This window comes from Diplotaxodon limnothrissa, linkage group LG3 (genome assembly GCF_057381915.1).
Source record: "Diplotaxodon limnothrissa isolate DT_005_m linkage group LG3, D_limnothrissa_male_GT1.1, whole genome shotgun sequence".
NCBI lineage: Eukaryota > Metazoa > Chordata > Actinopteri > Cichliformes > Cichlidae > Diplotaxodon > Diplotaxodon limnothrissa.
The window spans coordinates 32,115,374-32,139,417 of record NC_140598.1 but is presented as its reverse complement, the minus strand read 5'-3'; the positions used below and the strand labels follow the sequence as shown (position 1 = coordinate 32,139,417).

General features: G+C 41.9%; 1 protein-coding gene across 1 annotated transcript in view; it reads right to left on the bottom strand.

Annotated features, from left to right (window-relative positions):
* Positions 1-1,493: 1,493 nt before the first annotated feature.
* Positions 1,494-24,044, bottom strand: part of LOC146635410 (alpha-tectorin-like) — a 35,706-nt gene continuing 13,155 nt past the window's right edge. Inside the window, exons 6-12 of the mRNA XM_085346993.1 lie at positions 3,728-3,927; positions 3,498-3,629; positions 3,217-3,404; positions 2,351-2,502; positions 2,020-2,265; positions 1,778-1,937; positions 1,494-1,580 (exon numbers count right to left, since the gene is read on the bottom strand). Of these exons, the coding sequence (XP_085203119.1) occupies positions 1,494-1,580; positions 1,778-1,937; positions 2,020-2,265; positions 2,351-2,502; positions 3,217-3,404; positions 3,498-3,629; positions 3,728-3,927 (1,165 nt within the window). The remainder of the gene's footprint in view (positions 1,581-1,777; positions 1,938-2,019; positions 2,266-2,350; positions 2,503-3,216; positions 3,405-3,497; positions 3,630-3,727; positions 3,928-24,044) is intronic.

The following is a 24,044-nucleotide window of genomic DNA, read 5'->3' as shown; positions in this document are numbered from 1 at the left end:
CTCTTTAATCAGTTTTCTGTTTGACGTTTAGTCAGCTGTGTAAAAACCAAGGAGGAACCCACCCGGGGGGTTAATAAAGTTTTATTTTATCTAATCTAATCTAATAACTTTAATCTCAGCCAAACCGATTTACTCACAAACAAACAAAACACTGAAAAAAGCCCAACAATAACATTTTTAGGTTGTCTAAGTAACTTATATATCACGTTTAACCTGAGTAGCGAAAGTCCGCGGTGATCTGAAAATGATGTGCCGGGAGTTGTGCCGTTCTCGGCCGCATCAGTAACCCTCGAGCTCCCGGCTAGCTATCGAGCTGGTGGGTAGCAGACGTCTCCGAAAACGTCGAAGCACTTTTGCAAATATGCGATATCTTGATAAACCGAGCAGATATTTGATGTTTACACAGCTACTTTCTCGCCTGAAAATATGTTAAAAGTTTATTTTGTGACCCAGAAAGATTAGTAAGCGTAATCTTAAAACTTAGTAGCGGCCGCCATTGTTGGAAACTGGAGTTTGGCTGGGCCGCGCTATGAATTCTGGGATGTGGTAGGCCACGAAGGACACACCCGACCCATCCTTCAAATTCGGGGAAAAGGAGGACGCATTTGTCGGCTGCATTCGGAGGAGTCTACGAATTTGGACAGCCTTCGGCGCGTCGCTGTGACGTAATCGGTCTACAAATGCGGCCTCAGGAGGATGCAGCCCATGAATTTGGACACGACCTATTATGCCACAGGGGAAGCAAAACTAAACACACTGAACAGGGAAACCAGACCTTTAAAATAAAACAAGAAACCTGGAGAGACATGAACTGGGACACGCAAGCTTGAGACAAGAGACAGAGAGAAGGAGAAGGACACAGAGGAGAGAGACACAAGGGGAACCTTTATAGACAAGGAGATAACACATGAAAAAAAGGAAAAAGACTCATAAACAACGAGACATGGACAACAACATAAACTAGACTAAACTTCAACTAAGACGAGCTAATAATAACCCCAGAACTTAACATTATCTCATAAGAGAAAAAAAAAAACACAATAACTCAAAATGCTGGGTCAAGGACGCAGGCCCAACACAGGATCTGGATCAGGACCAATCAGAAGTCAAGGATGATCATGGAGGTCAATAACCTGTCGGTCAGTCCGAGTCACCGTGGAAACCACCTGAGAAGATAAACCAGACCCCACTGTGACTGCTGAACAACCCTTCATCCTCTCTGTGGTGTCACTTCCTTCTCTTAAATGTTTATCGTTGGTATTGAGATGGACATTTACCTTAAGCCAGGGCTTTTCACTCACTTGGCAGTACATTAAATTTATTACACGAAGACAGTTGGAAACAATTTCATTGGTAGGAACTCAGAGAATATCTTTCTCTTAAATTGAATGGAGACATTTCTCTGTGGGAAACATGTTTGCTACACCACTAACAATCAGAACTTTGTATACAAACACTTCTCAGCACTATTAAAACAGCAGACTGTGTCTCACCTAATGAGTCCAGGCCATGCTGATGAAGGCTTCACCTTCATATTTGGACCTGGCAGATCTGCGTCTGCGAGCACCTGCAGGACAAGTCTAAAGACAAAGAGAGACAAAGTCCAGACTTTAGAAGATCAACACTGATCCTTTCATTCAGAACTGAATCTGCTGAGAACATTTGAGCTTTTGTGTCAGAATAGAAACAAGAATAAGTGAAAATAATCTGTTTAATGATCGTAACAGAAGAGAGATACATTTGATTGTGTGTGATGTGTTTGGTAACAAAGCTGTACCGGGACACAGTTGTTCTGTTTGGGGCACAGGTGCAGTTCGCAGTGCAGGAAAACTTCACCAGAGCTACCAGTAAACTGGAACATACTGAAGGAGAAGTAGTTGGAGGTTCCCAGTCCGTTGTCCTCCACCTGCACCGTCTGGTCAGCAGGGTTGGCACAGCTGCTCACAGACAGGAAAACACACTTTGTTCAGGAGTCCATGAGAGAGATCAAAACCACATGACTCTCTGAGTCTGTCTCACCCATTTATGATCAGGTCGTATCTCGGAGTGCTGTTAGTTGATGGCTGGTCAGTTGCCCAGCAGGAGTCGGTCACCACGATGACCACGTCGCCATCCAGCCCATCAGTCTTCAGCTGCACCCTGATCTTCTGGATCAGCTGCACTTCAGTGCTGGACTGCGCAGCTTGTGTGTGACCAACATCAGTGGTTGCACACATGGTGAGAGTGTAATCCCAAACTCCAGATGTGATGTGCTGGATCACAGAGCTGCAGAACACAAACACACTTCAGCTTTCTCTGACCCACAAACCTCATGAGAAGCTTCACATCTTAAAGTAATTCAACCACACACCTGTCTCTGATCCTGAAGGTGGCAGTCTTGATGTCCGGCTGAGTTTGGACGCAGGAGAAGTCGATGTAGACTTGGTCGTGACGAGTGATGATGTCAGAGGAGCTGTTCTGGGTCATGATGGTGTTTTTGTAGATCACTTGGCTGTTGTTGGTCTGCAGAGTCACAAAATCACAAGTTGCTACTGACTGTTAACATTTGTCTATTCAGTTCAGTTCATTAATCCCAAAGTGCACTGAATCATTTTTTGTTCAATTAGAAAAAGTGAATGTAAATCATGCTCTGTTTGCTTTATTTGCACAGACACATGAAGCCAAGTTAACTTTATTTTCAGTCTCTTTACAGTGATTTTAATCTGAGAACATCAGAACTTTGAAGATGATGGACCTCTAACTCAGAAGTATGAAGTTAAGAAAGTGTCCTTGTATTTTTGGTCCAATGTTTATGACATCTTATCAGTGATTATAATCACAGATTTCATCAGAAACAATCTGCTAAATAGACACGTCAAAAACATCAAACTCATTCACTTTGTTCTTAAAAGCAACAACAACAGCTTTAGTCTCCTTTCTGTCTCTGCCATTGACCGCTCGTGTCACGCAGACGAGTCGAGCACATCAAATGAAGTCACATTATTTTGACACAGCACAAATATTAGAGAGTTTCTTCCTGTACTGAATCAAACTCCTACTCTGATGCTTCTGTGTATGAACTTCACAGATCGTCAACATGATGAGAAGCCACAGAGCTCAGAGGTGAAGCTGATCTCACAGAAAGATCCCAAACTGCAGCAGAGCAGGAGAAGCTCAGCAGATGCTGGAAGATGTTTGGCTGCTTGTAGAAGGTAAAGAGGAGGAGATGAAACCCACCGTGACCACCGTCCCACAGCTATTGCTGCTGTTGAAGCTGAAGGTCACCATGTGGGTGAGCTCGTCCACCTGACCCCTGCAGGTCGGGTCGTTGAGGTGTAAGGCAGAGTAGTTGATGTCTTTGTCCTCCAGGAGACAACCGACCAGAGTGACTGAAGCAGAGTCCTGCATGCAGACCGTTGGATCACCTGAACATCACAATATCAGTCAGAAAAATCACAGTTAGAGGTTTTCCTCCATCATTCAGCCCTGTTTTCATGATGATGTCACAGCTGTCGTACCAAAAGAGTTGTTTGCTTGGTACTTGGAGGCAAAAATGTCCCGACAGAAGCAGCGAGTGTCACCACCGACCGTCTTCTGACCGCAAAACTCGTGATCGCTGCAGGTCCTGTCCTGACAGAAGGCCTCAGAGGCTACAGAGGAACACACTGATGTATTATCCTGAAAACATGGGAGCTCTAAAAATCCACAGTTCAGGTCTTTAACAAAGGAGAGCTTATTAAGGTCTTACAGCAGCCGGTCTTTGATGTCCAGCCATCCAGAGCGAGGTTGTGTAGACTGCAGGCTCTGGCGTAGGCCTTCAGGAACTGACAGTTGAGTCCGTCCACTGCAGGATATTTACACAAAGTGTCGGTGCAGGCGGTTATGTAGGGCTCTGGGTCAATGTCACTGTTACAGGAGGAGAAGGGCGCCTCCCTCAGGAGATTACAGCTGTACCACAGATAAAAAAACAAAAAAAAAACAAAAACATTAATGAGAATAAAATAATCATCTGTGATCAGGTGTTTTTATCTTCCATCTGTGCTGAAGTCACATTGTTAGGTTAATTTTGATAATAGTTGTCATTGTTCTACTTAAATTTGTAAGCCTTGGTTCAAACTGTATGATCAACAACATTCTTCTGTTTCCATCCTCCTCCCGGCCTACATCTAGGTGGGGGGGGGGGGGGGGGGGGGGGGGGGGGGGGGGTAATTGGTTATAGTGTTTAACTGCAGAAACCCTATGTGAAGGTTCTCTGTCCTTATTTAGGGAGGATGTTTACTTCTTGCCATTTATGACCTCACCTGTGCTTGTGTACCATTAGAGGGGTTAAGCCATACACAGGGTGAGGGGAGATGATCCTTTGTGATCAGGAAGTTACATACACATGCTCAGTGCCTTAGTTTAATGACATTTTATGGCGCACCACAGGGAGGTTTAACAGTGGCTGTTTGGGAAACTGTGTGTGAGAGAATAAAAGGCTGCAGGGGAGGCTGGTTCTTTTGGAGTCGTCTGAGGTCGAGGGCAAAAGTGCTGCTCTGAGGATCCGACCAGACTCCCCTTACTAGCAAGTAAAGAACGGTTAAGCTGTTTGTCTTGCTTTGTTAACGGGTGATAAGTCTTTGAACCAGCGGGGTCTGCGAGGTGCAGACACAACACACATAATTTAAGTATAATACAGAAAGATGGTGGATGGCACTCAACCTTTTTAATTTTAATGAAAAAAGAAGAAAGACAGAGGTCATGACTTTAGATCTTTCCTCTTTGGTCCTGCATAAAAAGTCCAGCATCACCAATTTAGTTGTGAAAATAGACCCCAGCCTTAAACATGACTCATATGTCAACCCTGTGGTTAAGTCCCCCTCCTAGAAACCACCTAGACACTTTGATCCATGTGTTCGTGACCTGTCGTCTGGATTATTGTAATTCTCTTTTGACTGGAATTAGCCAGGCCCCCCTCTCATTCTACAATTGTTACAAAATAGCGCTGCATGATTTTTAACTGGTACAAATAAACAAGGGCACAGAAAGAAAAAGAGTCTAGACTTTTTTAAGTTGCTTGAGGACGTTTGACCTCACATTCAAGAAGGTTCTTCAGTTCTAGGGTCAAGCGGTGGAGAGTCCCAGATTTAAGACCTGTGGGAGTATCCCCCAAGAGGGACAATCAACCCCCTAATGATCCTCTACCTAATCACATGAGCCAAGGTGTGAAAACGGGTGTGGGTCACAATCAACCAGGGTTTTGGGTGAGCTCATTGTGAAACCTGGCCCCACGCCAAGGTGTGAAGACCAGTGCTGGGCAAGTTACTTGAAAAAATTAATCAGTAACTAGTTACTGATTACTTAGTAACTAATTACTGATTACTTCCCCCAAAAAGTAATCCTGTTACTTTACTGATTACTTATTTTCAAAAGTAATTAATTACTTAGTTACTTTTTAAAAACACGATTTACAACCTGAATAGGTGATAAAGCGATAGATCTTTCAGCCCAATTCTACTTTTTCTGCATAATCCATCATACAAAATGTAATCAAATGGAAAAGTCTCTTTTTAAAACTTCTTTTATTAGTTTTAGTCTTTTAACTTTATGCATCAAGCAAAAATTAATTATATGCACCATTCTCTGAGTGGAAGAAATTAGTTTAACATTTAAACCTATTTTCTGCACATTCCAGCACATAAAATAAAATATTTTTTGTGTTTACACTCACTCTTTCAAATAGATGCAAGTAAAACACGGCAGAACATAAATAAAACCAAAGACTAGCGGTCCTTTTGCTCTATTTTCACCTGTAAAACAGGAGTGGGGTAGGCGGAGGTTTGCCCTGGTGCAGGTGTGCCGCAGCAGTCAGTGGAAGAATCCGCGAGTTTGAATCCATGAATTTCCCATTATGTGGTTGCGCACTCTGTGCTTGCTTGGAAGTTTAGGGATTTTGTTTTCACTGTAAAAAGAAGTTTTCTTCCCACGCACAACGGACGCTAATGTTTTTGTCACTTTTTATGGAATCAAACTCAAAGTAAGGTCAGTACTTCCACGCTTTAAACGCTGCACGCTCATACTCTCTCCCACACTCGATATATTATCCATTGTTGATCTGCACACAGCTGTTGTTGCACTCGCTTACGTCACTGTCATGAAACATTCTCGCAAAAAAATCACGGTTTTAGAAACGCAGTAACGCAGCGATCCTATGGGAAAGTAACAGTAATCAAATTACCGTTTGTGCATTACCGTTACAAGTAACGCGGTACTGCCCATCTCTGATTATAGTTACTAGTTACATCTTCACAAAAGTAACAGAGTTAGTAACTGAGTTACAAGATTCTAAAAGTAATTGAAAAGCAACTATTGCGTTACTTTAAAAAGGTTATAACTCTCTGGGGACACCTCAGGCCCTCCAAGGTTTGGAGGCCTATCTCCACCCACCACCACTTCCCCTGCCGGTGGCGGACTCCCTCAGGTGTCGGTGTGTTGGTGGTTCTTTGTGTCTGGGGGTGGGCGTCCGGGTACACACCGGCTCACTCCTTGGCGGCCGCTTGTCGGGGCCTGGGGCTCGCTCGGGCCCCTTTGGAGGTGGGGTGCCCCCGGCCTCTCGGCCTGGGGCTCGGTCACTCAGGCGCAGCTGGGGGCCGGCGGAGCTCACGGGCGCGTCACTGCAACTCCCCCTGACTTCTGCTCCGCGGCTGCTGGGCGAGCCCTCATCTGGGACTCTCCTCAGCTCTTACTGGAACAGTGGCGCGGCTGCCCCTCTGTTGGTCTTCCATGGTCTCTTGTGTTCTGGGGGCCTCTGGATGTCTGGAGTTTTGATCTCCTCCATACCCGCTTCACACCCTGGAGGACGGGGCTGTGGCCCCCCCACACTCCCTAGCAGATCATTACATGGAGAAACCTTTGGAATGCAAGCATGCTGATCCACACAGGTATGCACACATGGGTATTCACAGACGCGGACTAAAGCTTTCTTGGCTGCTACCTCAAAGCACACTGTGCGCTGTCTATCTTGCGTGCTGCACAATATCGTTTATTATTTAGTAAATATTGATATCTATGGCTAGCTAGTTTATTGTGATGGTGCTTTGTTTTCTCTATTATTATGTTGCTCTTTGTTGTTTGCTGTCTCCTCTGTTTGTTTTTTTTTGTTTGTTTTTTTTTTTCTCCATACAGGTGACCCAGGAGTTCTTTTTTTTTTTTTTTTTTTTTCTCTCTCGTCCCCCCCCTTCTCACCGTCTCTTCTCCCCTTTGGTTTTCTTTCTTTCTCTCCCCCTCTTTCTCTCATTCATTCCCCCTGTCCTATTTATTAAAAAAAAAAAAAAAAAATGACAAAGGATGAACTGAAGCTCTGCCATCACGTAATGTCGCATACTGCTGTTTCTGATGTCATTTTAAAAGGAAAAAAAAAAAAAAAAAAAAAAAAGGTTATAACTGGACATTTTAACTACTTTTGATTTTACCTCTACATTTCACCTTTAAAAACTATTTACTTTGTCTTGTTTAGTATCATCCTTTTCAGCACAACCTCAAGTGTCTGAATTTACAGTTGTTTTCATTTTGACATACTGTATTAACACAATTGATCTAAAATCATACAAAAATCATAAAATCTGAGTAGAAAAATCTATATTATTTACTGTAACAACCGCAAACAATTCTGTTGAATCATATTTCATAACTTTAAATGCAAATATAAATTGGCAATTTTAAAATCATATGCACAGTTACTTGCAGCCATTTACCCAGATTAATTATGTAGACCGCTACTTCCGTGCAGCTGATAGAAGGTGTGGTAAGCTGAACACAGCTTCAACCGATGTTTGTTGAAAAATAGTAAAGAAAAAAAAAGCCAAGGTTTCGGGTGAGTTCGCTGTGAAACCTGGCCCCACCCTATCATGTAATTTCTTAGGGTCAAAAGGCCCAGGATGTGAGTGGGCGTTAAGGCGTCTGGGAAGGGATCTCAGAACTGGATTATAGATGGCAGACAGTTGGTATCGTAAACCCCCGCCTCTGTTCAAAGATGGTCGCTCACAGTGGACATAGATGGCTTCTTTCACTCCTCTTTCAAACCATTTGTCCTCTCTGTCCAAAATGTGAACATGTTCAGATCTGAGCATTCCTCATTGCACTGTACAGCACACACTACATTATTAAGTTTGTGTTTTGGAGTTCTTGCATTTGGGAAGAACCAGTTTTTGTCTGAGTGTGTTGCTGGGCCTGAAGTACATTGTAGTACATCTCTCTCCTTTCACTCTCTACACGCTGCCTGGGCGCAGCTCATTGTGGGCTCCCGCCCCTGGCCTTCACCACCTGCAAGCAATCACCTGTGGCTCCTCACCTCGTTTGCTCTCACTACTTAGTGATTGAGAGCACCTCGTCTGGACTATTGAGTAACGCTCGTCAGTGCTACTTTAGCCTAAGCCAATTTTGAGTACTCTTCTCATTGTTAATTCCTCATCTCTGTGTGCAGATCCTTCGTGCCCTGTTTGGAAGTTTGGACACCGAAGCCTATTTGTGAGTACGGCAGTGAGAGTGGCGGGTGTGAGAAAAGGACCATTCCAAGAGAATTGTGCTGTTCGTGTGGAGCTGTGCGAGAGAGGACGTTTCCTGATTCTTCCCTGTACCCCTGGGAACCTTGGACCCTTTCCCCTCACCTGTATATAGTGCACCGGGAGTGTGTAAATAAAATTTAAGTTTCTGTAATTTTTCAGTCTGCGCCTGAGTCCTCCCTGTTCCATCGTGACAAAGTTCAAGTAATGTATTCTTATTTCTTAATTTAAAATAACGCAAAATCAGACTTTAGTTTGCAGTACCGTATTTTTCGGACCACAAGGCACACCGGATTGCAAGGCGCATTAAGTGAAACAAAGCAGTCAGATAAGTCAAACTTTACTCAACTCATTCTTCTTGCTTCCTCCACTTCCGTACCATTCATTCATTAATATTGAAGTCTCTCACAGCTGCTCTATTCCCATGTTGTTGCAGTATATTAATCACTAACCTCGTATTGTGGATGGATAGTTATATATATAGTTTTGGTCCGTTTACAGCATCCTGCCATGCGATTGCATCTGTCCCTAACCATCGGGAACCCTCTCGTTAATGTTTGGAAAAAAGTTAGCATTCATCCTGCAGCTTCACTGTGTTTATGTTATGCTAACATAGCTGTATCGCTAGCGATCACGTACACATCATTGCATACCAGCTAGTCCTACTTCAGTAGCCCTAAAAATGTCACTGCTGTGTAGTTTTTTGTTTTCATTTATGTTGAAAGTGATAGCAGAGCTGTACGTTTTAATTTTTTCAGAAATCTTTCAGTCAGAACATGCTATATCATGTTTAGGTGGAAGGTAGCGAGCTAACTTCCTGCTAATTTCAAACTCGGTTAAATTTACTAAATTTGTTTTTTATGAATGCCTGGATGTTAAACTTCATTGTTACACCTGGTAAAGCAGCAACACTGATCTTTTTATTAAAGATGAAAGAATTTAGACAGTTTTTAACTCTCAGTGATGCCACCGTGATCGTTTGTCTTTGGGATCTGAAGCAGACAGAGTTTTGGACCCATATTACTCCGCGAGGTTCCTGACTATGGCAGCCATAATGCTTCGACAATTGACAATTAATTGGTGTGGCTTCGTAGCGTATCAGAGTCATAGTAAAACATTTTTGACAGATTAGTAAGTACCACCACAATTCACACATAAGCCGTACTGGATTATAAGGTGCACTGTCAATTTTTGTGAAAATTAAAAGATTTTAAGTGTGCCTTATAGTGCACATTTAGTTACATTTAGTATAATAATAATAATAATAATAATACATTTTATTTGAAAGTGCCTTTCAGAACCAGTGGCGGAGCGGGGGGTGGCTTACTGGGCTTAAGCCCGGGTTGTTTTGTCAGAAGCCCGGGGTCTTTTGGAGTGTAATTTTTTCATAGTTAGATGCCTGGCTGACAACTGTATAAAACAAAAAACTACACACAATATTCGAAGCACATAGTGCACACTGTGGGAATTTACAACTGTGCGTAAATCCCCCCTAATATTGGTATGATCCGAGCTCAGACACTAAGTGGGCGGGGCAGCTGCTGCCTGCGAGTGCGCTGTTGGAGAAACGGAGCCAGGCAGACAGAGGAGAACTGAAGCTCGACCAGGTACCAAAGAAAATCATTCGTACTGTACAAATAATGTAAATATGACGGTGTATCACGAAAGATTGATATCAAACTGATCGCTTGACCCATGTTACGTTACTTGCTCTTCAAGTGAATCAACAAATGGCGAAATGAAAAGCCGAACAACAACAATGCTGTTTCTTTAGAGAGTCTTAGCTTACATGTGTGTTTATTTCATATTTTCAGTTGTTTCCCTCCACGGCTAAATAAATCGGTTTCAGTAATGCACTGATATACAAGAATGGACATAAGGGGCTTCTTTCAAAGAAAAAACTCTGGTAGTATTTTATATATTATGGTTTGTATGTTGTTCAGCATATTTCTATGCAAAACAAGAGGAATTTCAATACACAGCAGTATATTCACAGTTTAAACCAGATATTTACACTTTAGGGAAAACACAAGAACATTTTTTTACTGTAGAACATCAATTTAGAGTAAACTTGTTCTGTTTTGGATAAATAAATATTGAAATATCTTTTGAATTAGTTAAAGAGAGAAAGAGCTGTCTATTTTTTATCACTTTCATCAAATTTAGGAGTACATGTACACTAAGTGTATTGTTAATTAATAAGAAAACTCCAGACGATTCCATTCTGAGCTGAAGAAGCTTCTGATAGGTTAGTAGAGTCCATGTGAGTAAATTGGTGGCACACCTGTGGATGCATATAAGGCAAAACACAAAGCCTGTTTCTTTGAAATAGGAAAATCAAGAGATGTCAACCAAAACACCAGAAAAAGAATCGTGGAGCTCCATAAGTGTGGCTCAATTTTGAATACAATTTGGTGCCATTTACAGTTAAGAAATACAGACAATTTCTCTCGTTACTCTTAAAGTTAACAAACATGTTTTTTATATTTATCAATCTAAAAAAAGAAACATTTAGTCTGATTTGATGTTACAATTAAAAAAGTGTTTGTGTTGTGATCTGAAGAGTGTGTAAATACTGTATTTTGATGATTTGATGATTGTCACCCCCCCAAAATGAAAAAAATAAATAAAAATCCCACATGCATACTACCCTTTAGGGCTAAGCCCCGGGTGTTTCAAATGTCTGGCTCCGCCTCTGTTCAGAACACTCATGGACACTGTACATGGTGGAATAATAAAAGCAACATAAAAGGAAGCAGTTTACACGATCATTAAAGCGTAAGACATAAAACAAATTTAAAATAGCAGAGTGGAGAGGTTATGTGGGATAAGCTACAGTGGGGCAAAAAAGTATTTAGTCAGCCACCGATTGTGCAAGTTCCCCCACCTAAAATGATGACAGAGGTCAGTAATTTGCACCAGAGGTACACTTCAACTGTGAGAGACAGAATGTGAAAAAAAAATCCATGAATCCACATGGTAGGATTTGTAAAGAATTTATTCGTAAATCAGGGTGGAAAATAAGTATTTGGTCACCTCAAACAAGGAAAATCTCTGGCTCTCACAGACCTGTAACGTCTTCTGTAAGACGCTTTTCTGTCCCGAGTTTAACTGCAGAAACCCTATGTGAAGGTTCTCTGTCCTTATTTAGGGAGGATGTTTACTTCTTGCCATTTATGACCTCACCTGTGCTTGTGTACCATTAGAGGGGTTAAGCCATACACAGGGTGAGGGGAGATGATCCTTTGTGATCAGGAAGTTACATACACATGCTCAGTGCCTTAGTTTAATGACATTTTATGGCGCACCACAGGGAGGTTTAACAGTGGCTGTTTGGGAAACTGTGTGTGAGAGAATAAAAGGCTGCAGGGGAGGCTGGTTCTTTTGGAGTCGTCTGAGGTCGAGGGCAAAAGTGCTGCTCTGAGGATCCGACCAGACTCCCCTTACTAGCAAGTAAAGAACGGTTAAGCTGTTTGTCTTGCTTTGTTAACGGGTGATAAGTCTTTGAACCAGCGGGGTCTGCGAGGTGCAGACACAACACACATAATTTAAGTATAATACAGAAAGATGGTGGATGGCACTCAACCTTTTTAATTTTAATGAAAAAAGAAGAAAGACAGAGGTCATGACTTTAGATCTTTCCTCTTTGGTCCTGCATAAAAAGTCCAGCATCACCAATTTAGTTGTGAAAATAGACCCCAGCCTTAAACATGACTCATATGTCAACCCTGTGGTTAAGTCCCCCTCCTAGAAACCACCTAGACACTTTGATCCATGTGTTCGTGACCTGTCGTCTGGATTATTGTAATTCTCTTTTGACTGGAATTAGCCAGGCCCCCCTCTCATTCTACAATTGTTACAAAATAGCGCTGCATGATTTTTAACTGGTACAAATAAACAAGGGCACAGAAAGAAAAAGAGTCTAGACTTTTTTAAGTTGCTTGAGGACGTTTGACCTCACATTCAAGAAGGTTCTTCAGTTCTAGGGTCAAGCGGTGGAGAGTCCCAGATTTAAGACCTGTGGGAGTATCCCCCAAGAGGGACAATCAACCCCCTAATGATCCTCTACCTAATCACATGAGCCAAGGTGTGAAAACGGGTGTGGGTCACAATCAACCAGGGTTTTGGGTGAGCTCATTGTGAAACCTGGCCCCACGCCAAGGTGTGAAGACCAGTGCTGGGCAAGTTACTTGAAAAAATTAATCAGTAACTAGTTACTGATTACTTAGTAACTAATTACTGATTACTTCCCCCAAAAAGTAATCCTGTTACTTTACTGATTACTTATTTTCAAAAGTAATTAATTACTTAGTTACTTTTTAAAAACACGATTTACAACCTGAATAGGTGATAAAGCGATAGATCTTTCAGCCCAATTCTACTTTTTCTGCATAATCCATCATACAAAATGTAATCAAATGGAAAAGTCTCTTTTTAAAACTTCTTTTATTAGTTTTAGTCTTTTAACTTTATGCATCAAGCAAAAATTAATTATATGCACCATTCTCTGAGTGGAAGAAATTAGTTTAACATTTAAACCTATTTTCTGCACATTCCAGCACATAAAATAAAATATTTTTTGTGTTTACACTCACTCTTTCAAATAGATGCAAGTAAAACACGGCAGAACATAAATAAAACCAAAGACTAGCGGTCCTTTTGCTCTATTTTCACCTGTAAAACAGGAGTGGGGTAGGCGGAGGTTTGCCCTGGTGCAGGTGTGCCGCAGCAGTCAGTGGAAGAATCCGCGAGTTTGAATCCATGAATTTCCCATTATGTGGTTGCGCACTCTGTGCTTGCTTGGAAGTTTAGGGATTTTGTTTTCACTGTAAAAAGAAGTTTTCTTCCCACGCACAACGGACGCTAATGTTTTTGTCACTTTTTATGGAATCAAACTCAAAGTAAGGTCAGTACTTCCACGCTTTAAACGCTGCACGCTCATACTCTCTCCCACACTCGATATATTATCCATTGTTGATCTGCACACAGCTGTTGTTGCACTCGCTTACGTCACTGTCATGAAACATTCTCGCAAAAAAATCACGGTTTTAGAAACGCAGTAACGCAGCGATCCTATGGGAAAGTAACAGTAATCAAATTACCGTTTGTGCATTACCGTTACAAGTAACGCGGTACTGCCCATCTCTGATTATAGTTACTAGTTACATCTTCACAAAAGTAACAGAGTTAGTAACTGAGTTACAAGATTCTAAAAGTAATTGAAAAGCAACTATTGCGTTACTTTAAAAAGGTTATAACTCTCTGGGGACACCTCAGGCCCTCCAAGGTTTGGAGGCCTATCTCCACCCACCACCACTTCCCCTGCCGGTGGCGGACTCCCTCAGGTGTCGGTGTGTTGGTGGTTCTTTGTGTCTGGGGGTGGGCGTCCGGGTACACACCGGCTCACTCCTTGGCGGCCGCTTGTCGGGGCCTGGGGCTCGCTCGGGCCCCTTTGGAGGTGGGGTGCCCCCGGCCTCTCGGCCTGGGGCTCGGTCACTCAGGCGCAGCTGGGGGCCGGCGGAGCTCACGGGCGCGTCACTGCAACTCCCCCTGACTTCTGCTCCGCGGCTGCTGGGCGAGCCCTCATCTGGGACTCTCCTCAGCTCTTACTGGAACAGTGGCGCGGCTGCCCCTCTGTTGGTCTTCCATGGTCTCTTGTGTTCTGGGGGCCTCTGGATGTCTGGAGTTTTGATCTCCTCCATACCCGCTTCACACCCTGGAGGACGGGGCTGTGGCCCCCCCACACTCCCTAGCAGATCATTACATGGAGAAACCTTTGGAATGCAAGCATGCTGATCCACACAGGTATGCACACATGGGTATTCACAGACGCGGACTAAAGCTTTCTTGGCTGCTACCTCAAAGCACACTGTGCGCTGTCTATCTTGCGTGCTGCACAATATCGTTTATTATTTAGTAAATATTGATATCTATGGCTAGCTAGTTTATTGTGATGGTGCTTTGTTTTCTCTATTATTATGTTGCTCTTTGTTGTTTGCTGTCTCCTCTGTTTGTTTTTTTTTGTTTGTTTTTTTTTTTCTCCATACAGGTGACCCAGGAGTTCTTTTTTTTTTTTTTTTTTTTTCTCTCTCGTCCCCCCCCTTCTCACCGTCTCTTCTCCCCTTTGGTTTTCTTTCTTTCTCTCCCCCTCTTTCTCTCATTCATTCCCCCTGTCCTATTTATTAAAAAAAAAAAAAAAAAATGACAAAGGATGAACTGAAGCTCTGCCATCACGTAATGTCGCATACTGCTGTTTCTGATGTCATTTTAAAAGGAAAAAAAAAAAAAAAAAAAAAAAAGGTTATAACTGGACATTTTAACTACTTTTGATTTTACCTCTACATTTCACCTTTAAAAACTATTTACTTTGTCTTGTTTAGTATCATCCTTTTCAGCACAACCTCAAGTGTCTGAATTTACAGTTGTTTTCATTTTGACATACTGTATTAACACAATTGATCTAAAATCATACAAAAATCATAAAATCTGAGTAGAAAAATCTATATTATTTACTGTAACAACCGCAAACAATTCTGTTGAATCATATTTCATAACTTTAAATGCAAATATAAATTGGCAATTTTAAAATCATATGCACAGTTACTTGCAGCCATTTACCCAGATTAATTATGTAGACCGCTACTTCCGTGCAGCTGATAGAAGGTGTGGTAAGCTGAACACAGCTTCAACCGATGTTTGTTGAAAAATAGTAAAGAAAAAAAAAGCCAAGGTTTCGGGTGAGTTCGCTGTGAAACCTGGCCCCACCCTATCATGTAATTTCTTAGGGTCAAAAGGCCCAGGATGTGAGTGGGCGTTAAGGCGTCTGGGAAGGGATCTCAGAACTGGATTATAGATGGCAGACAGTTGGTATCGTAAACCCCCGCCTTTGTTCAAAGATGGTCGCTCACAGTGGACATAGATGGCTTCTTTCACTCCTCTTTCAAACCATTTGTCCTCTCTGTCCAAAATGTGAACATGTTCAGATCTGAGCATTCCTCATTGCACTGTACAGCACACACTACATTATTAAGTTTGTGTTTTGGAGTTCTTGCATTTGGGAAGAACCAGTTTTTGTCTGAGTGTGTTGCTGGGCCTGAAGTACATTGTAGTACATCTCTCTCCTTTCACTCTCTACACGCTGCCTGGGCGCAGCTCATTGTGGGCTCCCGCCCCTGGCCTTCACCACCTGCAAGCAATCACCTGTGGCTCCTCACCTCGTTTGCTCTCACTACTTAGTGATTGAGAGCACCTCGTCTGGACTATTGAGTAACGCTCGTCAGTGCTACTTTAGCCTAAGCCAATTTTGAGTACTCTTCTCATTGTTAATTCCTCATCTCTGTGTGCAGATCCTTCGTGCCCTGTTTGGAAGTTTGGACACCGAAGCCTATTTGTGAGTACGGCAGTGAGAGTGGCGGGTGTGAGAAAAGGACCATTCCAAGAGAATTGTGCTGTTCGTGTGGAGCTGTGCGAGAGAGGACGTTTCCTGATTCTTCCCTGTACCCCTGGGAACCTTGGACCCTTTCCCCTCACCTGTATATAGTGCACCGGGAGTGTGTAAATAAAATTTAAGTTTCTGTAATTTTTCAGTCTGCGCCTGAGTCCTCCCTGTTCCATCGTGACAAAGTTCAAGTAATGTATTCTTATTTCTTAATTTAAAATAACGCAAAATCAGACTTTAGTTTGCAGTACCGTATTTTTCGGACCACAAGGCACACCGGATTGCAAGGCGCATTAAGTGAAACAAAGCAGTCAGATAAGTCAAACTTTACTCAACTCATTCTTCTTGCTTCCTCCACTTCCGTACCATTCATTCATTAATATTGAAGTCTCTCACAGCTGCTCTATTCCCATGTTGTTGCAGTATATTAATCACTAACCTCGTATTGTGGATGGATAGTTATATATATAGTTTTGGTCCGTTTACAGCATCCTGCCATGCGATTGCATCTGTCCCTAACCATCGGGAACCCTCTCGTTAATGTTTGGAAAAAAGTTAGCATTCATCCTGCAGCTTCACTGTGTTTATGTTATGCTAACATAGCTGTATCGCTAGCGATCACGTACACATCATTGCATACCAGCTAGTCCTACTTCAGTAGCCCTAAAAATGTCACTGCTGTGTAGTTTTTTGTTTTCATTTATGTTGAAAGTGATAGCAGAGCTGTACGTTTTAATTTTTTCAGAAATCTTTCAGTCAGAACATGCTATATCATGTTTAGGTGGAAGGTAGCGAGCTAACTTCCTGCTAATTTCAAACTCGGTTAAATTTACTAAATTTGTTTTTTATGAATGCCTGGATGTTAAACTTCATTGTTACACCTGGTAAAGCAGCAACACTGATCTTTTTATTAAAGATGAAAGAATTTAGACAGTTTTTAACTCTCAGTGATGCCACCGTGATCGTTTGTCTTTGGGATCTGAAGCAGACAGAGTTTTGGACCCATATTACTCCGCGAGGTTCCTGACTATGGCAGCCATAATGCTTCGACAATTGACAATTAATTGGTGTGGCTTCGTAGCGTATCAGAGTCATAGTAAAACATTTTTGACAGATTAGTAAGTACCACCACAATTCACACATAAGCCGTACTGGATTATAAGGTGCACTGTCAATTTTTGTGAAAATTAAAAGATTTTAAGTGTGCCTTATAGTGCACATTTAGTTACATTTAGTATAATAATAATAATAATAATAATACATTTTATTTGAAAGTGCCTTTCAGAACCAGTGGCGGAGCGGGGGGTGGCTTACTGGGCTTAAGCCCGGGTTGTTTTGTCAGAAGCCCGGGGTCTTTTGGAGTGTAATTTTTTCATAGTTAGATGCCTGGCTGACAACTGTATAAAACAAAAAACTACACACAATATTCGAAGCACATAGTGCACACTGTGGGAATTTACAACTGTGCGTAAATCCCCCCTAATATTGGTATGATCCGAGCTCAGACACTAAGTGGGCGGGGCAGCTGCTGCCTGCGAGTGCGCTGTTGGAGAAACGGAGCCAGGCAGACAGAGGAGAACTGAAGCTCGACCAGGTACCAAAGAAAATCATTCGTACTGTACAAATAATGTAAATATGACGGTGTATCACGAAAGATTGATATCAAACTGATCGCTTGACCCATGTTACGTTACTTGCTCTTCAAGTGAATCAACAAATGGCGAAATGAAAAGCCGAACAACAACAATGCTGTTTCTTTAGAGAGTCTTAGCTTACATGTGTGTTTATTTCATATTTTCAGTTGTTTCCCTCCACGGCTAAATAAATCGGTTTCAGTAATGCACTGATATACAAGAATGGACATAAGGGGCTTCTTTCAAAGAAAAAACTCTGGTAGTATTTTATATATTATGGTTTGTATGTTGTTCAGCATATTTCTATGCAAAACAAGAGGAATTTCAATACACAGCAGTATATTCACAGTTTAAACCAGATATTTACACTTTAGGGAAAACACAAGAACATTTTTTTACTGTAGAACATCAATTTAGAGTAAACTTGTTCTGTTTTGGATAAATAAATATTGAAATATCTTTTGAATTAGTTAAAGAGAGAAAGAGCTGTCTATTTTTTATCACTTTCATCAAATTTAGGAGTACATGTACACTAAGTGTATTGTTAATTAATAAGAAAACTCCAGACGATTCCATTCTGAGCTGAAGAAGCTTCTGATAGGTTAGTAGAGTCCATGTGAGTAAATTGGTGGCACACCTGTGGATGCATATAAGGCAAAACACAAAGCCTGTTTCTTTGAAATAGGAAAATCAAGAGATGTCAACCAAAACACCAGAAAAAGAATCGTGGAGCTCCATAAGTGTGGCTCAATTTTGAATACAATTTGGTGCCATTTACAGTTAAGAAATACAGACAATTTCTCTCGTTACTCTTAAAGTTAACAAACATGTTTTTTATATTTATCAATCTAAAAAAAGAAACATTTAGTCTGATTTGATGTTACAATTAAAAAAGTGTTTGTGTTGTGATCTGAAGAGTGTGTAAATACTGTATTTTGATGATTTGATGATTGTCACCCCCCCAAAATGAAAAAAATAAATAAAAATCCCACATGCATACTACCCTTTAGGGCTAAGCCCCGGGTGTTTCAAATGTCTGGCTCCGCCTCTGTTCAGAACACTCATGGACACTGTACATGGTGGAATAATAAAAGCAACATAAAAGGAAGCAGTTTACACGATCATTAAAGCGTAAGACATAAAACAAATTTAAAATAGCAGAGTGGAGAGGTTATGTGGGATAAGCTACAGTGGGGCAAAAAAGTATTTAGTCAGCCACCGATTGTGCAAGTTCCCCCACCTAAAATGATGACAGAGGTCAGTAATTTGCACCAGAGGTACACTTCAACTGTGAGAGACAGAATGTGAAAAAAAAATCCATGAATCCACATGGTAGGATTTGTAAAGAATTTATTCGTAAATCAGGGTGGAAAATAAGTATTTGGTCACCTCAAACAAGGAAAATCTCTGGCTCTCACAGACCTGTAACGTCTTCTGTAAGACGCTTTTCTGTCCCGAGTTTAACTGCAGAAACCCTATGTGAAGGTTCTCTGTCCTTATTTAGGGAGGATGTTTACTTCTTGCCATTTATGACCTCACCTGTGCTTGTGTACCATTAGAGGGGTTAAGCCATACACAGGGTGAGGGGAGATGATCCTTTGTGATCAGGAAGTTACATACACATGCTCAGTGCCTTAGTTTAATGACATTTTATGGCGCACCACAGGGAGGTTTAACAGTGGCTGTTTGGGAAACTGTGTGTGAGAGAATAAAAGGCTGCAGGGGAGGCTGGTTCTTTTGGAGTCGTCTGAGGTCGAGGGCAAAAGTGCTGCTCTGAGGATCCGACCAGACTCCCCTTACTAGCAAGTAAAGAACGGTTAAGCTGTTTGTCTTGCTTTGTTAACGGGTGATAAGTCTTTGAACCAGCGGGGTCTGCGAGGTGCAGACACAACACACATAATTTAAGTATAATACAGAAAGATGGTGGATGGCACTCAACCTTTTTAATTTTAATGAAAAAAGAAGAAAGACAGAGGTCATGACTTTAGATCTTTCCTCTTTGGTCCTGCATAAAAAGTCCAGCATCACCAATTTAGTTGTGAAAATAGACCCCAGCCTTAAACATGACTCATATGTCAACCCTGTGGTTAAGTCCCCCTCCTAGAAACCACCTAGACACTTTGATCCATGTGTTCGTGACCTGTCGTCTGGATTATTGTAATTCTCTTTTGACTGGAATTAGCCAGGCCCCCCTCTCATTCTACAATTGTTACAAAATAGCGCTGCATGATTTTTAACTGGTACAAATAAACAAGGGCACAGAAAGAAAAAGAGTCTAGACTTTTTTAAGTTGCTTGAGGACGTTTGACCTCACATTCAAGAAGGTTCTTCAGTTCTAGGGTCAAGCGGTGGAGAGTCCCAGATTTAAGACCTGTGGGAGTATCCCCCAAGAGGGACAATCAACCCCCTAATGATCCTCTACCTAATCACATGAGCCAAGGTGTGAAAACGGGTGTGGGTCACAATCAACCAGGGTTTTGGGTGAGCTCATTGTGAAACCTGGCCCCACGCCAAGGTGTGAAGACCAGTGCTGGGCAAGTTACTTGAAAAAATTAATCAGTAACTAGTTACTGATTACTTAGTAACTAATTACTGATTACTTCCCCCAAAAAGTAATCCTGTTACTTTACTGATTACTTATTTTCAAAAGTAATTAATTACTTAGTTACTTTTTAAAAACACGATTTACAACCTGAATAGGTGATAAAGCGATAGATCTTTCAGCCCAATTCTACTTTTTCTGCATAATCCATCATACAAAATGTAATCAAATGGAAAAGTCTCTTTTTAAAACTTCTTTTATTAGTTTTAGTCTTTTAACTTTATGCATCAAGCAAAAATTAATTATATGCACCATTCTCTGAGTGGAAGAAATTAGTTTAACATTTAAACCTATTTTCTGCACATTCCAGCACATAAAATAAAATATTTTTTGTGTTTACACTCACTCTTTCAAATAGATGCAAGTAAAACACGGCAGAACATAAATAAAACCAAAGACTAGCGGTCCTTTTGCTCTATTTTCACCTGTAAAACAGGAGTGGGGTAGGCGGAGGTTTGCCCTGGTGCAGGTGTGCCGCAGCAGTCAGTGGAAGAATCCGCGAGTTTGAATCCATGAATTTCCCATTATGTGGTTGCGCACTCTGTGCTTGCTTGGAAGTTTAGGGATTTTGTTTTCACTGTAAAAAGAAGTTTTCTTCCCACGCACAACGGACGCTAATGTTTTTGTCACTTTTTATGGAATCAAACTCAAAGTAAGGTCAGTACTTCCACGCTTTAAACGCTGCACGCTCATACTCTCTCCCACACTCGATATATTATCCATTGTTGATCTGCACACAGCTGTTGTTGCACTCGCTTACGTCACTGTCATGAAACATTCTCGCAAAAAAATCACGGTTTTAGAAACGCAGTAACGCAGCGATCCTATGGGAAAGTAACAGTAATCAAATTACCGTTTGTGCATTACCGTTACAAGTAACGCGGTACTGCCCATCTCTGATTATAGTTACTAGTTACATCTTCACAAAAGTAACAGAGTTAGTAACTGAGTTACAAGATTCTAAAAGTAATTGAAAAGCAACTATTGCGTTACTTTAAAAAGGTTATAACTCTCTGGGGACACCTCAGGCCCTCCAAGGTTTGGAGGCCTATCTCCACCCACCACCACTTCCCCTGCCGGTGGCGGACTCCCTCAGGTGTCGGTGTGTTGGTGGTTCTTTGTGTCTGGGGGTGGGCGTCCGGGTACACACCGGCTCACTCCTTGGCGGCCGCTTGTCGGGGCCTGGGGCTCGCTCGGGCCCCTTTGGAGGTGGGGTGCCCCCGGCCTCTCGGCCTGGGGCTCGGTCACTCAGGCGCAGCTGGGGGCCGGCGGAGCTCACGGGCGCGTCACTGCAACTCCCCCTGACTTCTGCTCCGCGGCTGCTGGGCGAGCCCTCATCTGGGACTCTCCTCAGCTCTTACTGGAACAGTGGCGCGGCTGCCCCTCTGTTGGTCTTCCATGGTCTCTTGTGTTCTGGGGGCCTCTGGATGTCTGGAGTTTTGATCTCCTCCATACCCGCTTCACACCCTGGAGGACGGGGCTGTGGCCCCCCCACACTCCCTAGCAGATCATTACATGGAGAAACCTTTGGAATGCAAGCATGCTGATCCACACAGGTATGCACACATGGGTATTCACAGACGCGGACTAAAGCTTTCTTGGCTGCTACCTCAAAGCACACTGTGCGCTGTCTATCTTGCGTGCTGCACAATATCGTTTATTATTTAGTAAATATTGATATCTATGGCTAGCTAGTTTATTGTGATGGTGCTTTGTTTTCTCTATTATTATGTTGCTCTTTGTTGTTTGCTGTCTCCTCTGTTTGTTTTTTTTTGTTTGTTTTTTTTTTTCTCCATACAGGTGACCCAGGAGTTCTTTTTTTTTTTTTTTTTTTTTCTCTCTCGTCCCCCCCCTTCTCACCGTCTCTTCTCCCCTTTGGTTTTCTTTCTTTCTCTCCCCCTCTTTCTCTCATTCATTCCCCCTGTCCTATTTATTAAAAAAAAAAAAAAAAAATGACAAAGGATGAACTGAAGCTCTGCCATCACGTAATGTCGCATACTGCTGTTTCTGATGTCATTTTAAAAGGAAAAAAAAAAAAAAAAAAAAAAAAGGTTATAACTGGACATTTTAACTACTTTTGATTTTACCTCTACATTTCACCTTTAAAAACTATTTACTTTGTCTTGTTTAGTATCATCCTTTTCAGCACAACCTCAAGTGTCTGAATTTACAGTTGTTTTCATTTTGACATACTGTATTAACACAATTGATCTAAAATCATACAAAAATCATAAAATCTGAGTAGAAAAATCTATATTATTTACTGTAACAACCGCAAACAATTCTGTTGAATCATATTTCATAACTTTAAATGCAAATATAAATTGGCAATTTTAAAATCATATGCACAGTTACTTGCAGCCATTTACCCAGATTAATTATGTAGACCGCTACTTCCGTGCAGCTGATAGAAGGTGTGGTAAGCTGAACACAGCTTCAACCGATGTTTGTTGAAAAATAGTAAAGAAAAAAAAAGCCAAGGTTTCGGGTGAGTTCGCTGTGAAACCTGGCCCCACCCTATCATGTAATTTCTTAGGGTCAAAAGGCCCAGGATGTGAGTGGGCGTTAAGGCGTCTGGGAAGGGATCTCAGAACTGGATTATAGATGGCAGACAGTTGGTATCGTAAACCCCCGCCTCTGTTCAAAGATGGTCGCTCACAGTGGACATAGATGGCTTCTTTCACTCCTCTTTCAAACCATTTGTCCTCTCTGTCCAAAATGTGAACATGTTCAGATCTGAGCATTCCTCATTGCACTGTACAGCACACACTACATTATTAAGTTTGTGTTTTGGAGTTCTTGCATTTGGGAAGAACCAGTTTTTGTCTGAGTGTGTTGCTGGGCCTGAAGTACATTGTAGTACATCTCTCTCCTTTCACTCTCTACACGCTGCCTGGGCGCAGCTCATTGTGGGCTCCCGCCCCTGGCCTTCACCACCTGCAAGCAATCACCTGTGGCTCCTCACCTCGTTTGCTCTCACTACTTAGTGATTGAGAGCACCTCGTCTGGACTATTGAGTAACGCTCGTCAGTGCTACTTTAGCCTAAGCCAATTTTGAGTACTCTTCTCATTGTTAATTCCTCATCTCTGTGTGCAGATCCTTCGTGCCCTGTTTGGAAGTTTGGACACCGAAGCCTATTTGTGAGTACGGCAGTGAGAGTGGCGGGTGTGAGAAAAGGACCATTCCAAGAGAATTGTGCTGTTCGTGTGGAGCTGTGCGAGAGAGGACGTTTCCTGATTCTTCCCTGTACCCCTGGGAACCTTGGACCCTTTCCCCTCACCTGTATATAGTGCACCGGGAGTGTGTAAATAAAATTTAAGTTTCTGTAATTTTTCAGTCTGCGCCTGAGTCCTCCCTGTTCCATCGTGACAAAGTTCAAGTAATGTATTCTTATTTCTTAATTTAAAATAACGCAAAATCAGACTTTAGTTTGCAGTACCGTATTTTTCGGACCACAAGGCACACCGGATTGCAAGGCGCATTAAGTGAAACAAAGCAGTCAGATAAGTCAAACTTTACTCAACTCATTCTTCTTGCTTCCTCCACTTCCGTACCATTCATTCATTAATATTGAAGTCTCTCACAGCTGCTCTATTCCCATGTTGTTGCAGTATATTAATCACTAACCTCGTATTGTGGATGGATAGTTATATATATAGTTTTGGTCCGTTTACAGCATCCTGCCATGCGATTGCATCTGTCCCTAACCATCGGGAACCCTCTCGTTAATGTTTGGAAAAAAGTTAGCATTCATCCTGCAGCTTCACTGTGTTTATGTTATGCTAACATAGCTGTATCGCTAGCGATCACGTACACATCATTGCATACCAGCTAGTCCTACTTCAGTAGC